General features: G+C 53.8%; 1 protein-coding gene across 1 annotated transcript in view; it reads right to left on the reverse strand.

The window, feature by feature from the left end:
* Window positions 1-16,904, reverse strand: part of LOC136619696 (nuclear RNA export factor 1-like) — a 58,336-nt gene that overhangs the window by 22,007 nt on the left and 19,425 nt on the right. The window contains exons 8-11 of the mRNA XM_066594463.1: window positions 13,919-14,007; window positions 10,822-10,929; window positions 6,996-7,105; window positions 529-565 (exon numbers count right to left, since the gene is read on the reverse strand). Of these exons, the coding sequence (XP_066450560.1) occupies window positions 529-565; window positions 6,996-7,105; window positions 10,822-10,929; window positions 13,919-14,007 (344 nt within the window). The remainder of the gene's footprint in view (window positions 1-528; window positions 566-6,995; window positions 7,106-10,821; window positions 10,930-13,918; window positions 14,008-16,904) is intronic.

Consider the following 16,904-nt stretch of genomic DNA (forward strand, 5'->3'; position numbering starts at 1 on the left):
AAGGTGATCAAAAGTCATATTTACCCCAAAATGCTGTAGATGAAAATTAAGGGTCACCCTGTAAAAACAAGCTCTCACAAAGCGTCATCAAGGGAAAACCAAAAAAGTTATGGGGGTCAACAGATGGTGAGCGAAAGGCAGTTCTTTAAGGCTTTTTAGTTTTTTCTTTCCTACCCAAAAAAAAATTGCAGCAGGAAGGGGTTAAAGGGGTTGAGCACAGCCCTTCTCAGAATGTGGGGTCCAAGGTGAATACCTGATCGCCCGGGTCTCGCTGTTAGCACTCCTGGCAAACAGATGACCTTATGAGGGAAGACGCGACCGATGAGACATTCGATGCCGGGGAAGAGGAGGATTACAGGAAGGTCATTCACACCAATAGCCACACAGTCACCAGGAGAGGGGTCCGAGCCGTGGACCCCCCTCTATGGTGCTCATATGCTTTAATACAGCATATGAACAGGGAATACCATCTCGCCAGCCCAGCAGTCTTCCTAGGTCTATAGACAACTAACTTCTTTTTATACTGACCAGTTTTTCAATGGCGGGAAAATGATGGGTCACCAATCTGTGAAGAAGAAAAAAAGGTTTTTTTTGTTAACAAAATTATTTTCTTGGATTTTCATTGGGAAACACAACTAAGACGTCGGGTATATCTGCTGCCACTAGGGGGCGGACACTAAGCAAAATAAGAGCTCCTCCTACCAGCTGTACCCCTCTTGTAGCCACTAAGCTAAACAGGTTAGTACACAAGCAGTAGGAAAGTAATAGGCGGGGCTAACTGATCAGGTGACCCAAAATACACTGCCAAAAACTATCCAGCCCTCTAGAAGAAGTTGTCATTTTGCTGTAAACCCGTCCTGCGGTTCCATCTCAGACAGATCTGTAGATGATGGGAGTTGTGGTGATTAGATGGACGGTCTTGTCACCGGAGGCCCTAAAAGTGCTTCCCCCCTTGGCCTATAAGAGGCTCTCGGAGGCTCCTTGTGTGTAGTAACCTCTTCTTTCGCTTGTAGAGCTTGTTGGCCACTAGACGTCTCTACGACGCAGAGAAGAGCTTTCACCCCATTACCAGAGTCTGAGAGGGGCGCATTATTGGGGTGTGAGAGGCTGGATGGTCGTATCGATGAATTGTCCCCCACCGGGCCGTTCTGACCAGACTGTTAGGGGGTGTTGGGACCAGTGGATGGGGACACACAAGGTGACCGGGCTAAGGACGCCCCCTACAGACCACCAGTAGAGAAGAGCGTCTGATCATCCGACAAGCACCAGCAGGTCCAACTATTTCGCTGTCCACCATCCAGAGACAGCGGGCGCCATCACTCCACCCCTGTGGTCTGTTGGAACCATTTCCGGGTGCTCGGCTGAAGGACAATTGGTCTCATGGCCCCCATTACATCTACGACCTCTGACCCCCACCGTCGCCTCTGTTTGCAGTGATGTCATGAATGATGAAACTGGATGCTATGGAGGGGAACTGGGTTGTCTTCAGCGAGAAATCCAGGTTTAGTTTGGGAACTGACGACGGCCGTGTTCGTGTCTGGAGACCTCGGGGTGAGCGCCTCAACCCTGCCTTTGTTGTGGAGCGGCACACTGCCCCCTGCTGGTGTGATGGTCTGGGGGGCCATCGCATACAACAGTCGGTCCCCCCTAGTAGTGGTACGGGGGACAATGACAGCTCAGCGATATGTTCAGGACATCCTGCAGCCACATGTGTTCCTGTCATGGCGGCTTCCAAGAGGCAGCAGGATATGATACACGGCCGCACACACGAGGGGGTCCCAGGAGCCCCCACAACATTGTCACACTTCCATGGCCGCCCGGTCACAAGATTTATCACCAATAGAACATCTATGGGACCGTCTGAGGATCCAACTGCGACAGCCTATGAGTTTGGAGGATCTAGAGGCTCAGTTACAGCAAATGTGGAGCGATATACCGCAGGATACCATAGAGAACCTGTATGCCTCCATGCCAACCAGTATCACATCTTGTATCCAAACCAGAGGCGGTACAACAGGGTACTAGAGCCTCCATGCCAACCAGTATCACATCTTGTATCCAAAGCAGAGGCGGTACAACAGGGTACTAGAGCCTCCATGCCCGCTGGTATCACATCTTGTATCCAAGCTACAGACGGTACAACAGGGTACTAGAGCCTCCATGCCCCCCGTATCACATCTTGTACCCAAGCTAGAGGTGGTACAACAGGGTACTAGAGCCTCCATGCCTCCCGTATCACATCTTGTACCCAAGCTAGAGGTGGTACAACAGGGTACTAGAGCCTCCATGCCTCCCGTATCACATCTTGTACCCAAGCTAGAGGTGGTACAGCAGGGTACTAGAGCCTCCATGCCCGTCCGTATCACATGTTGTACCCAAGCTAGAGGCGGTACAACAGGGTACTAGAGCCTCCCTACAAGGTGTCAGTTCTCCACAATAAATTCTCCTTTTGCTCTGATATTGTAACCCCTTATATCAGCGTTACAATCACAGAGAAAGTTTCATTCCACAACTTCTTGGTGCTGGATTATTTATTTTACAATGAGTTTATAACAAACAACCAAAGTAGTAAAGAGGGAAGCCCAGAACAGAGAAATGGACGGTTCCCCCAATACACTGGGTGGGTGCTGTGTTCCCCAATGAACATTCGAGAAAAGGAATTTATAGTAGCAAAAAAAAAGTTTTCTCGGCTTAGCCATTGGGGAACACAGCTAAGACCTCCGGACATACAAAGGCAGTCGCTGGGGTTGGGCCAAACACACTTGTGATTTGATCAGGGTACTGCCGCCAGCACAATTCCGTGACCAAGGGCAGCACCAGAATATGCAAAAGTATGCACCCTGTTAAATGTAAAGAACGAATGAAGCGAAGATCAGGTCGCAGCCTTGCAAACCGGAAGAACAGTAGCGTTATGGGACACCGGACTGGATGCAACCACTGTTCAAGTATGAAGAATGGGCCTTGAACTAAAGGGGGAGCTCCTGCTCTTGGTGCAGTAGGCCTCCACGATTGCCGACCTGATCCAGCGGGCGGCTGTGGACTTGGAGGCCACCAGACCACATCCAAGACTGTCTGTAATAAGAAATAGTGAATCGGATGGTGGGAGATTTCTGTGCAAGAGAGGTATGTCCACGCTCTGTGGATCTAGGGTGTGCTGGCTCCGGACAGAAGGAGGGCAGAACGATGTCCTATTTGAGGTGGAACGGTGTAACCACCATGGGAAGAAAAGATCGAACCGGGCGAAGCACCCCCTTATCCTGATACAGCACCAGGAAGGGAGAACGACATGCCAACGTGGACAGCTCATAGATGCGGTGGATGGAAGTGATGGCTACCAAGAAGGTGAGCAGATGGAGGGAGATCTCACTCATGGGTTCCTAGGGAGGTACAAAGTGTAGGTCCCACGGTGCTGATGGAATGCGGGCAAGAGGGGCAGAATGTGGCACTTCCAGAAGAAAGGTACGCACCGCAAGCTTTGGAAGAGCATTTACAATGCGGAAACTTGACCCTTTAAGGAGCTGAGGATCAACCCCATATCCACACCTTCTTGGAGAAAGGAAAGGCTATGGGGAACGGGAAGTGCCTAAGAGCTGAAGAGCCAGTTCAGACAACTCATCCTGGGAGCACCGGATAAGACGTCTCGGCGCAGTTGTTTCACCCATTGAGAAGAAGTCTTGCTAACCGAGGAAGAGGCAAAGAGGGCAGAGGACTTACCCTGTCACATTAGCAGAGGATTTGGTGAAGGATTCTGGTTGTGTATCATGATGGTCCTAGAAAGAGGACGCATCTGCTAGAGGCAGAGTAGTGCACTTGGAAAGGCGAGATACGGGAGGATCCACCGATGGGGAGGAGCACCAATTTGTATCCAATTTCTCAGGGAATGTATACATCAAGATGTTTAGGGGTGAGAACACTGAGGGACAGACCACTCCTTGGACACAACATCCTCAAACTGCATGAGTGAGGAATGTCTTATGCGGACACTTTGGGCGTCGGAAGGAGAGCGAGTCCGCAGATGTGAAAAGTCTCTTTACCCGCCTCTATGAGATTGTCCAACATGGCAGAAACTTTGGAGGACTATTCCTCTTCTACGGAAGAGTCAAAAATTTTCACACTCGGAGCAGAGACTGTCCCTAGAAGGAAAAGTGGAGGGGACACTGTGGGCGGAGGCTGGGCAGAGGAAAGAGACGATAGGACATGACTGTGCGACCTTGTAGACCGTAGTCATTCCTGGTTCTGCCATGCGCACATTCTGGTAGCAACAATTCCTCAGCATCAGATCCTTCAATTGGGTTCTGGCCGACTGTCCTGCCCAGCATCTCCACAATGGGCCTGGAGGCTTTAGTAAGGCTTGAAACCACCACTGAAAGGCAGCGTGCCCATTTGGGTTCAGGACCTGTAGGGGCATGGTGGTGGATGTCCATTGGACAGGGTCACTGGCTGGTCCGCGAAGCAGGCAGTTTCCGTAAAGCTATGGAAAGCGCCAGCCCCGTGTCCACGAGCGAAAAATCATTTCGGAGATTCGTCGTGGGACTTCGCAACGCTTGTGGACAGGGGGCCTCAGTGAATAGGAATCTTTTCACCCAGGCTAGAGGCTCCTACCTACACCAACTACTCCTCTAGAGAACTGAATAAGCGGCAAGGGGAAAAGGGAGGGGTAGGAATATAAAGCCCTCCACACCTGCTGATAGGTACAGCAGCTAGAGAACCACAACCCAACCCTCTCTCAAGGTATGACACTTAGGTAGCATACAAATATGCAGTATACTGGGAGATGGCAGGCACCAACCTCTGCACAATGTGCATTAATTCGTGTCCTGCATAGTAGCAGGATGACAGGTCTGTCCCTGTATCGTGGCCACCAAGCCACAATGCCGTCGCGACCGACAAGCTGTGACAGAACCTCCTCATTAGCACATTAAAGTTTGGTGCGATAATGGGGGCATGCAAAATGAATCACAATGGCCGTATTCTGCTTACTGGATTCTCCCCTAGAATCCGCCATTGTAGTTGTATGAGCAGAACGGGAAATGCCTAACTGCAACATGTGCGTACAATGAGAGGCAGGCTGAAAAGCAATGGGTGATCTAGGCAACCTCTCGCCACCATGGGGCAGGTCTTATATGGATGTTGGCAAAGCACAGGAAAGCCGAGGCGTGACTGGTCATTAGTAACAGGATTCTGACCCCCAGGACTAGAGTCGTGGTCACGGTTGCTGACGATTGTCTACCATCGGAGAACACCTTTCCCACACATATGTGAAGGGAACACCTCACTTCCACTGATGCAACGAGGGCAGGCCAGAAGGGGAAGTGCAGAAAAGAGCATGGGCTCTGGAAGCAAAAACACATGCTGCACAACCCAAATCACCGTCACATTGTTAGTCACCTGGAAAAGATTGGAAAGGTCGCAGGGACCAAGCGGTTTAAGCTTCCTAGGAACACAACGCGGCCCAGATAAGGCTGCCCATCCACGGGAGGAAACTCCCTATTGAAGAGGCAGCAGCAGACAGTTCCAATGGTCGTGCTTGGACCGGGAGAGGGCCGGATCTGACCATGGGGTAGTACAAATGTAGGTTGAGGAAGGGGCACAAGGGAAAAATAAGGAAGGGAACTACGAAGGAAGCGGTTGTTGCCCATGCCTTCTTACCTTCCCTGGAAGGGAAGAGCCACTTGCTGTAGTCTCGATGTCCAGCATGATCCCTCGTCATTTCTCACCTGCCTTTGGTACAGGAAGGGAGCAGTGGGAATTTGAACAAGAGAATCTTCGCTGGCAGATCACAGAAATGTAATCGCTTGTCTGTGCCACCTTGCCTTCGAGAGGTAGGGGATCAGCAAGGGAGTAAGAGCAACCTTAAAGGGGTTGTCCTGCGCCGAAACAGGTTTTTTTTTTTTTTTTTAACCCCCACCCCCCTCCACCCCCCCGTTCGGCGCGAGACAACCCCGATGCAGGGGTTAAAAAAACACACCGGGTAGTACTTACCCGAATCCCGGCGGTCCGGCGTCTTCATACTCACCTGCTGAAGATGGCCGCCGGGATCCTGTCTCTCTGTGGACCGCAGGGCTTCTGTGCGGTCCATTGCCGATTCCAGCCTCCTGATTGGCTGGAATCGGCACGTGACGGGGCGGAGCTACACAGAGCCGGCATTCTGCACGAGCGGCCCCATTGAAGACAGCAGAAGACCCGGACTGCGCAAGCGCGGCTAATTTGGCCATTAGAGGCCGAAAATTTGTCGGCACCATGGAGACGAGGACGCTAGCAACGGAGCAGGTAAGTAAAAAACTTTTGATAACTTCTGTATGGCTCATAATTAATGCACAATGTACATTACAAAGTGCATTAATATGGCCATACAGAAGTGTATAGACCCACTTGCTGCCGCGGGACAACCCCTTTAATGTCCCTCCTAAGTAGGTTAGAAGGTGGATTCGATCATCGTGTGAACCCTTAAAAGTCCAAGGAGTTCCAGGATCTTGAAGACCTGCAGCAGGAAGTACTGCCTCCTATGGACACTAAGCTAAAACTGATTCAGCTTTGTGGCTGCAGGAGGGGCAATAGCTGGTGGGAAGAATTAAAGACAGGTTCACATCTGCGCTGGAACCCCCGGCTGGAGATCGTCCCAGATCTGTCTGAAAAAAACAGAAGAGAAGGCATTGCATGCGGCACTTTTTCTTCCGTCCAAAAGCCGGGCAGCTGGGCGAAAGGCAGGCAGACTCTATTATAGTCAATGTTCAATTCAGTCCAGAGACGGATCTATTTGGCTGGGGGATTCCCATTTCCTGCTCTCTAAAAGGTGCAGGAAGGTGACATCCCCAATGTAGGTGTGAAACCACCCTTACCTCTTCTTTTGTTTAGTGTCCACCTTCTAGTCGCAGGAGCTATACCCGAAGTCTTAGTGGTGTCCTCCAATGTTACAACCGACGAATAAAACTCAACAGGACTAATTCACAAAGAAAACCGTAAAGTCATACACAGCCCCCCCCCCCTCCGAGTACCTGAAATAGGCAGAACTGCTCTCTACAGCCCCGTGCAGAGGATTTCCTTCCAACCACAGCTCCCTGAGATCCAGATCGTGGATGAGATCCAACTCTTTAATATTGCAGATCTAAATACAAAATATACACATCATTTACAACTACGGCACCGATGTAGTAAAAATACGTCATTCCATCCTATAATGAAACGCTGCCATGAGCGGCCCTGGGAATGTGAAAGCTGCGCAGGCAAATAACTGGGACGGGATGTAAATTAATGCTGGTTTAGACATAACGATTATGGCTCAAAAAACCTTTTGAGAGATAATCGTTGTGTTCTTTTTACAGCGCAGGGTGATCGCCTAAACGTTAAAGGGGTTGTCCCGCGCCGAAACGGGTTGTTTTTTTTTTTTCAACCCCCCCCCCCCCCCCCCGTTCGGCGCAAGACAACCCCGATGCAGGGGTTAAAAAAGAACACCGCACAGCGCTTACCTGAATCCCCGCGCTCCGGTGACTTCTTACTTACCTGCTGAGGATGGCCGACGGGATCTTCTCCCTCGGTGGACCGCAGGTCTTCTGTGCGGTCCATTGCCGATTCCAGCCTCCTGATTGGCTGGAATCGGCACGTGACGGGGCGGAGCTACACGGAGCCGGCATCCTGCACAAGCGGCCCCATTGAGAAAAGAAGAAGACTCGGACTGCGCAAGCACGTCTAATTTGGCCATTAGACGCCGAAAATTAGGCGGGCTCCATGGAAACGAGGACGCCAGCAACGGAGCAGGTAAGTGAAAAACTTCTTATAACTTCTGTATGGCTCATAATTAATGCACAATGTACATTACAAAGTGCAATACTATGGCCATACAGAAGTGTATAGACCCACTTGCTGCCGCGGGACAACCCCTTTAAGTGATCACCTTGCGCTCCGAGTAGGGTGTCCCCGCTTGTCTTCTGTATCCAGCTGTTCCCCGCTCAGAGCGCCCGGCTGTTAAACAGCCGAGCGCTCCGAGCGAGGTATGGAGAACACAGCTCTGTTCTTCATACCCTGCCTGTCTTCAGGGAGCGGGATACAGCTGAAACAACAGTATCAGCTGTATACCGCTGTGAATTCCTGAAAACTGATCGCTGATCTTTCAGCATGCTGAAAGATCAGCGACGGCTTAACGAAATCTGCACGATGTCAGTGCTGTTAGATACGACGATTATCGCTCAAAAGGTGACTGAGCGATTTTAGAGCGAAAATCATTGTGTCTGAAGGGCCTTTAGAAAGTTGCAGTCTCTGAGGCACCATTTCACGTCACTCTAAGCCTGTCCGAATTAGATAAAATAAGCCCAATCCCTCATCCTCCATGCTTGGTGAGTGGGTGGGCTCTACCTGATGTTATATCAGAGCTAAACTGTGTCCGCTAAGCAATCATGTGTCTTCCACTTGCTGCTCGCTCCCCCCTCTCACAGCATGCAGTCACAGCACAACAGGAGAGTGATACTGCAGCTGCACCCCCCCTCCTGCTTGTCTTCTATCTACTGCAGTTTTTGGTGACAGAGGTGGTTTCCTGCAGGGGAAAGTGGAACAAAAAGTCACTGACAGGTGAGGAAGAGGTCACTTCCCCTAAGAACATATATTAAAGAGTTTCCTATCTTTGTTCCCATTTCATTTTATTTCTCCTCTATGCATCCTAAGAGATCAGACATGTTCCCCACTTCATCCTCATGGTCCGGCATATGGAGGCAAGGCCTAATGTCCACAGGCACGTACGGTTTCCCAGTGCAGAATGCCGCAGCGGATCTTCTTTCTTCTGCATGGCGGATGCGCTCGGCACGCCGGCCAGTGTGCTGCGCTTTATCTCTTTTTTTAAATTTCCTGCTTTCCCGCCGATCCACGGCACGGACAGCTTCCATTGACTTCAATGGATGCCGTCTGTGAGGGAAACCGCAGAAAATGGAGCATGCTGCGGGCGTTTTCCTGCAAGTCGGGGGGAAAAAAAACCCAAAACATTTGCAGGTATTTAATTACCTGCGGGCGCTGAATGACTGTCTGCGGGCATATTGAACTGCGGATCATCCGTGAGGATTTCACAATTCAATGTTGGCCGTGGACATGAGGCCTAAGACAACTGGTTGCAGCAGGAGCCCCCTCCTGCCTGGAATAGGACACAAAAAATGGTTCGGCCACATCCTTTTCCTAAACTCCCCCCCCCAAGTTTACCAGCCCAAAATGGAACACGACAGCGAGAGAATCGGCCATCTTGCGGGTCTCTGCAGCAAATTTGTGACATTTAGAAAATTTGCAGCATGTTTATTGTTATGCTACATATTGATTTTTCCAAACCCCGACCACACGGATTGTACGGATTTGCTTTGAATTGCGGGCACAGAATCAGTCCCACAAATCCGCAGCGTCTGAATTCAAAACCAGTCTCTAGGACCGATGACTATTCAAGTTGTGGCCCCTGGCCTGGTTGTATGAGGTGGCTGGTCGTGGTCAGGATTTACGACAAAAGCTGTGCGGCTTCACTGCGCTGTTTCCATAACTCCTATAGAAGTCAATGGGAGTTATGTAAACAGCCTTGCAGTGAGCTACATGGTTTCCATAACTTAGGAGATGGGGAAACAGCGCAGCTAACTTCTACGGGAGTTACAGAAATAGTGTAGCCCTACCACGCTCGGCTAGTCTACAATATATGGTCTGTACACTAGGCCAGTAGCACGCTACCGGATTTTGGCAGCCGTTTTGCGTCCATAATACAGAAGTGCGTCACACCCCGACCTGAACTATGAGCACCATACCAATGCATGACGCTTTGCGTTCACGTCCGGAGACCCGGGACGCACTTCCATATTACAAATACAAAACGGTGCCTGAAATATGGTGGTTTGCTCTCGTCCATAGGCCGCTGCGGCGCATTAGTTCGGGCTCACACAAGTGGGTCAGATTCCGCAGGCAGACATCCGCAACAGAAGACCTGTGAATAATCACAGAAGCAAATTGCGTATGGTTGCGTTTGCATGCGGTTTTCCGCACACTGATGTACTTGGAATGACAGCTTATGATCCACGCGGAACGAACAAATGGAAGCAGGGATTGGCATTAGAAAGTAGCCCAACCACTTGGAAACACTCAGGCGACATTCTCTTGTGCTGTCATGGCGAGATGTTCTGAGAGCCTTCAGGATGGGATACGGCTCTCTGGGCTCGGCTGGCTTATACTACTTTTTTAGGAAGTAGTCTAAACCACTCTGGAAAAAAAAAAAACTTTCTTGGGTAGGAAGAGCCGGAACAAGCGGAGGTTGCAGACCGTATGGATGTCGTGTTGCTTCCCAGATTCCGTCATGCATTGTCTGCCCACGAATTCCTGCTTTCTTTATTCCATTTGCATCTGGCCTCCTAGCAACTTGTGTATGAAGCTGCGTCCGTACGTAATGTTAATTGCGCATGCACTGCATTGACCGCATCCAAAGAGATCAATGGAGCCCATACGTGCGGAATCCACGGTAAAACAGAGCATGCTGCGATTTTTCTTCCGCTCATGGAATCCGCAATTCCTACCCGAATTGTGAGCGAATTGGCGAAAGTCAATGCCGGCGTATTCGCCCGTGTCATACATGCGGATGGCGATCGCGGAATCTGCAATTCAAATCCGCTTGATTGAGACCGGCCTTAGCCTGTAGAATCTTTTCACTCTGTACCGAGTGCCATAAACCGCCACCCTGTGCACACAGTAATGCACCCACCCACAGTTATGTCTAAGCTGCAGCACATGTGGAGCACAGAGCAGATGTTTACAACCCCTGTACAAGAAAACGCCCCAATCGATGCTCTATAAACCCCGGGCGAGGAGGCAACGTACCTTATTATAGGAGAGGTTCAGACTCTGCAGCCGAGGGGTCAGGTGGAAGAGGTGCACAAAGCCCGTCAGTCTGGACAGCTCGTTATAACTCAGGTTCAAAGACAGAAGCTGCAAAGAAGAGAACCGAATGTCATTGTCATCGAGGATCCTCAAGTAGGAAGCAGAAAAGGGGGGGGGGGGGCGGTCATCAGATGTCCGGTGAACAACCATCATTCAGATTCACGCCGGATCCCGGTCATCTGAAGAGGACCGCTCCGTGCAGCGAATGAAAGACGTACGATAATTCGTTTGACATTGTTCATTGCTCAGCTTCTGTAGGCATAAAAACTGAGCGACCATCAGCCGCGTGAACAGGCAGCATCATCTATGAACGATGGCCTGTTTACTGAGAATGGAGGAGGGTGAACCAGAACGATCGCCGACCCCTCTGCCTCCATTCACTGAGCGACCATCAGCCGTGTGAACAGGCAGTATCATCTATGAACGCCGGCCTGTTTACTGAGAATGGAGGAGGGTGAACCAGAACGATCGCCGACCCCTCTGCCTCCATTCACTGAGCGACCATCAGCCGTGTGAACAGGCAGCATCATCTATGAACGATGGCCTGTTTACTGAGAATGGAGGAGGGTGAACCAGAACGATCGCCGACCCCTCTGCCTCCATTCACTGAGCGACCATCAGCCGTGTGAACAGGCAGTATCATCTATGAACGCCGGCCTGTTTACTGAGAATGGAGGAGGGTGAACCAGAACGATCGCCGACCCCTCTGCCTCCATTCACTGAGCGACCATCAGCCGTGTGAACAGGCAGTATCATCTATGAACGATGGCCTGTTTACTGAGAATGGAGGAGGGTGAACCAGAACGATCGACGACCCCTCCGCCTCCATTCACTGAGCGACGATGCCTTCTGCGTGATCATCGCTGGGACGACTGGCAGGCGCTTCTACGTTCGACTATCATCTTATGTAAAGGGTCCTAAGCCTGGCATTACACGGGCAGATGATCAGAGTGCGCCAAGTGCTGGCCAACAATCAGCGTGGCGATCAGCACTTGGTCTTCCTGTCTAGGAAAGATAATCCTGCACTATGGGGATGAACGATCCTTAATACAATTGCTCGTTCCAGTGAAGCTACATTGGTCGGCTACAGAGCTCAGGAAACCGCGCAACCGACCTGGTTTACATTCACATCAACGAGCCAATTAGCCGATGTTGACTTGATCGTCCACCGATTGCGGTTTTACGCGGCCTATCAGGAGACGTCCCACAATAACCCACATTAAAAAGGAGGTTTAGCTAAAAAGAAAGGCGGCCACCAAAAATTTGCGCTTTTTTTACGTCACTTTTGCAATGATAAAACCCTCCCCTACTGTATAAACGGGTGGTACGGCAGTAGGACAGCCATGGCCATGGCTTTGTTCCAAAAACAGCACCACACCTGTCAATGGTCTGCTACTGCAGCTCACCTACATTAACCCCTTAAGTGCCAAGTGTGGACAATATACGGTGCTTGGTCCAGGGCTTTAATCCTGGCTGATTGCCTAAGTACAGCGCGGGATTAAAGCCTCTGCTGCTGCAATCAAGCAGCAGGTTGGGTCCTCAGCTGTCACAGCTTCTGCTTTCCCAGCTATGTACTAAAGTAGAAGTATAACTTCCAGTATGTGACCCAGCGATCACATGACCGCCAGATGCCCCCTGTCACAGAAGAGCAGCAGGATCCTAGCAGACCTTGATCAGCTCTGTCAGTGACTACTGTCACTACTGGGGATGTTCTCCCCTGTAACTAAGGGGTTCGTATGAATGCGGCTCCTATGGATGACCCCCAGCTACAGTGGGAGGAAGTGTGAAAGAACTACAAAAAAAAAGAAAATAAAGCCGCTGACACCAAGCAAAACCGTCGCCGTATGAGCCCTGTGATCAAAAACTACACACGTTATAGATCAAAACATCCAAAACAAAATAAAGGGACCCGTTCTGGTAGTTTAGGGCTCATGTCCACGGGCAAAATGAGATTTAAAATCCGCAGCGGATCTCCCGCGCGCGGATCCGCACCCCATAGGGATGCATTGACCACCCGCGGGTAGATAAATACCCGCGGATCGTCAATAAAAGGCATTTAAAAAAAAATGGAGCATGAAAAAATCTGGACCATGCTCCATTTTCGTGCGGGTCTCCCGCGGGGACGGCTCCCGCGGGCTTCTATTGAAGCCTATGGAAGCCGTCCGGATCCGCGGGAGACCTAAAATAGGAATTTAAAGAATTTACTCACCCGCAGCGGACCGGGAAGCTCTTCTCTTCCTCACGGCCGCATCTCCCTTGCTTCGGCTCGGCGGATGTGCCCGGCGCATGCGCGCGGCACGTCGACGACGTGCCGGCGACGTGCCGCCGGCGTAAGGAATTCATCCGCCGGCCGAAAGAGAAGATCCGGCCGTGAGGAAGAGCAGCGCTTCGCCGCCCGCTACGGATAGGTAAATTCTTTTAAATTCTTATTTTCAGCGCTCACGTCCGCGGGGCAGGAGGGACCCGCTGCAGATTCTACATGTAGAATCCGTAGCGGGCCCGATTTTCCCCGTGGACATGAGGCCTTAGTGTAAATATACTAATTCTAAAAACAAAGTATAAATAAATAAATACAAAAATACTTTAAAGCTTTTTACCCCAAATAAAACTAATAAATATGGAAAAAAAGTCAGTGAAAAAAAGATATTAAAAAATACAAAGGGCGGTAAAACCACCACATGGGTAAAATCCCTAAAGAGCGTCTGGTCCTTCAGGACCAAATCACCCAGGTCCTGCACTACCAGAAACAACCTACAGATAGGTGAGGCGCTGTTTTATTCCACCATTTTAATAAACATGGATGATTGACTGGGGTGCCCATTCATTGGGTGCCGGGAGAGACCAACTGTGGGAGGCTGGACACCCTAAGGGGGCAGCAGCGGTGCTATAAGCTAGATTACTTACATTACAGACCGGCTCAGTGCAGGAAGCAGCGGGGTGCCGAAGCTGAGCGTGGCGTCACACAGACATGGCACTGTCACACGTGGTTACACCTTGTGCTATTTTACCGTTACTGATGCCCCGGGATCGCTGTTACCTGTGGGTAAGACTCCGAAATGATTTGTAGGACCACTTCTATCGCTGAAGAGGCGTTCACAGAAAAGAAAATGTTGGCGGAAAGTAAATCTGTGGGAAAAACAGTGAATTACTGAGAAACAGTCACAGCGCATGCAGAGGCGGGTCGGCGAACAGGCAGAGGCGGGTCGGCGAACAGGCAGAGGCGGGTCGGCGAACAGGCAGAGGCGGGTCGGCGAACAGGCAGAGGCGGGTCGGCGAACAGGCAGAGGCGGGTCGGCGAACAGGCAGAGGCGGGTCGGCGAACAGGCAGAGGCGGGTCGGCGAACAGGCAGAGGCGGGTCGGCGAACAGGCAGAGGCGGGTCGGCGAACAGGCAGAGGCGGGTCGGCGAACAGGCAGAGGCGGGTCGGCGAACAGGCAGAGGCGGGTCGGCGAACAGGCAGAGGCGGGTCGGCGAACAGGCAGAGGCGGGTCGGCGAACAGGCAGAGGCGGGTCGGCGAACAGGCAGAGGCGGGTCGGCGAACAGGCAGAGGCGGGTCGGCGAACAGGCAGAGGCGGGTCGGCGAACAGGCAGAGGCGGGTCGGCGAACAGGCAGAGGCGGGTCGGCGAACAGGCAGAGGCGGGTCGGCGAACAGGCAGAGGCGGGTCGGCGAACAGGCAGAGGCGGGTCGGCGAACAGGCAGAGGCGGGTCGGCGAACAGGCAGAGGCGGGTCGGCGAACAGGCAGAGGCGGGTCGGCGAACAGGCAGAGGCGGGTCGGCGAACAGGCAGAGGCGGGTCGGCGAACAGGCAGAGGCGGGTCGGCGAACAGGCAGAGGCGGGTCGGCGAACAGGCAGAGGCGGGTCGGCGAACAGGCAGAGGCGGGTCGGCGAACAGGCAGAGGCGGGTCGGCGAACAGGCAGAGGCGGGTCGGCGAACAGGCAGAGGCGGGTCGGCGAACAGGCAGAGGCGGGTCGGCGAACAGGCAGAGGCGGGTCGGCGAACAGGCAGAGGCGGGTCGGCGAACAGGCAGAGGCGGGTCGGCGAACAGGCAGAGGCGGGTCGGCGAACAGGCAGAGGCGGGTCGGCGAACAGTCAGAGGCCGGTCGGCGAACAGTCAGAGGCCGGTCGGCGAACAGTCAGAGGCCGGTCGGCGAACAGTCAGAGGCGGGTCGGCGAACAGTCAGAGGCGGGTCGGCGAACAGTCAGAGGCGGGTCGGCGAACAGTCAGAGGCGGGTCGGCGAACAGTCAGAGGCGGGTCGGCGAACAGTCAGAGGCGGGTCGGCGAACAGTCAGAGGCGGGTCGGCGAACAGTCAGAGGCGGGTCGGCGAACAGTCAGAGGCGGGTCGGCGAACAGTCAGAGGCGGGTCGGCGAACAGTCAGAGGCGGGTCGGCGAACAGTCAGAGGCGGGTCGGCGAACAGTCAGAGGCGGGTCGGCGAACAGTCAGAGGCGGGTCGGCGAACAGTCAGAGGCGGGTCGGCGAACAGTCAGAGGCGGGTCGGCGAACAGTCAGAGGCGGGTCGGCGAACAGTCAGAGGCGGGTCGGCGAACAGTCAGAGGCGGGTCGGCGAACAGTCAGAGGCGGGTCGGCGAACAGTCAGAGGCGGGTCGGCGAACAGTCAGAGGCGGGTCGGCGAACAGTCAGAGGCGGGTCGGCGAACAGTCAGAGGCGGGTCGGCGAACAGTCAGAGGCGGGTCGGCGAACAGTCAGAGGCGGGTCGGCGAACAGTCAGAGGCGGGTCGGCGAACAGTCAGAGGCGGGTCGGCGAACAGTCAGAGGCGGGTCGGCGAACAGTCAGAGGCGGGTCGGCGAACAGTCAGAGGCCGGTCGGCGAACAGTCAGAGGCCGGTCGGCGAACACTCAGAGGCCGGTCGGCGAACACTCAGAGGCCGGTCGGCGAACACTCAGAGGCCGGTCGGCGAACACTCAGAGGCCGGTCGGCGAACACTCAGAGGCCGGTCGGCGAACAGTCAGAGGCCGGTCGGCGAACACTCAGAGGCCGGTCGGCGAACACTCAGAGGCCGGTCGGCGAACACTCAGAGGCCGGTCGGCGAACACTCAGAGGCCGGTCGGCGAACACTCAGAGGCCGGTCGGCGAACACTCAGAGGCCGGTCGGCGAACACTCAGAGGCCGGTCGGCGAACACTCAGAGGCCGGTCGGCGAACACTCAGAGGCCGGTCGGCGAACACTCAGAGGCCGGTCGGCGAACACTCAGAGGCCGGTCGGCGAACAGTCAGAGGCCGGTCGGCGAACAGTCAGAGGCCGGTCGGCGAACAGTCAGAGGCCGGTCGGCGAACAGTCAGAGGCCGGTCGGCGAACAGTCAGAGGCCGGTCGGCGAACAGTCAGAGGCCGGTCGGCGAACACTCAGAGGCCGGTCGGCGAACAGTCAGAGGCCGGTCGGCGAACAGTCAGAGGCCGGTCGGCGAACAGTCAGAGGCCGGTCGGCGAACAGTCAGAGGCCGGTCGGCGAACAGTCAGAGGCCGGTCGGCGAACAGTCAGAGGCCGGTCGGCGAACAGTCAGAGGCCGGTCGGCGAACAGTCAGAGGCCGGTCGGCGAACAGTCAGAGGCCGGTCGGCGAACAGTCAGAGGCCGGTCGGCGAACAGTCAGAGGCCGGTCGGCGAACAGTCAGAGGCCGGTCGGCGAACAGTCAGAGGCCGGTCGGCGAACAGTCAGAGGCCGGTCGGCGAACAGTCAGAGGCCGGTCGGCGAACAGTCAGAGGCCGGTCGGCGAACAGTCAGAGGCCGGTCGGCGAACAGTCAGAGGCCGGTCGGCGAACAGTCAGAGGCCGGTCGGCGAACAGTCAGAGGCCGGTCGGCGAACAGTCAGAGGCCGGTCGGCGAACAGTCAGAGGCCGGTCGGCGAACAGTCAGAGGCCGGTCGGCGAACAGTCAGAGGCCGGTCGGCGAACAGTCAGAGGCCGGTCGGCGAACAGTCAGAGGCCGGTCGGCGAACAGTCAGAGGCCGGTCGGCGAACAGTCAGAGGCCGGTCGGCGAACAGTCAGAGGCCGGTCGG

The sequence above is a fragment of the Eleutherodactylus coqui genome, chromosome 3, assembly GCF_035609145.1.
Source record: "Eleutherodactylus coqui strain aEleCoq1 chromosome 3, aEleCoq1.hap1, whole genome shotgun sequence".
Classification (NCBI taxonomy): domain Eukaryota; kingdom Metazoa; phylum Chordata; class Amphibia; order Anura; family Eleutherodactylidae; genus Eleutherodactylus; species Eleutherodactylus coqui.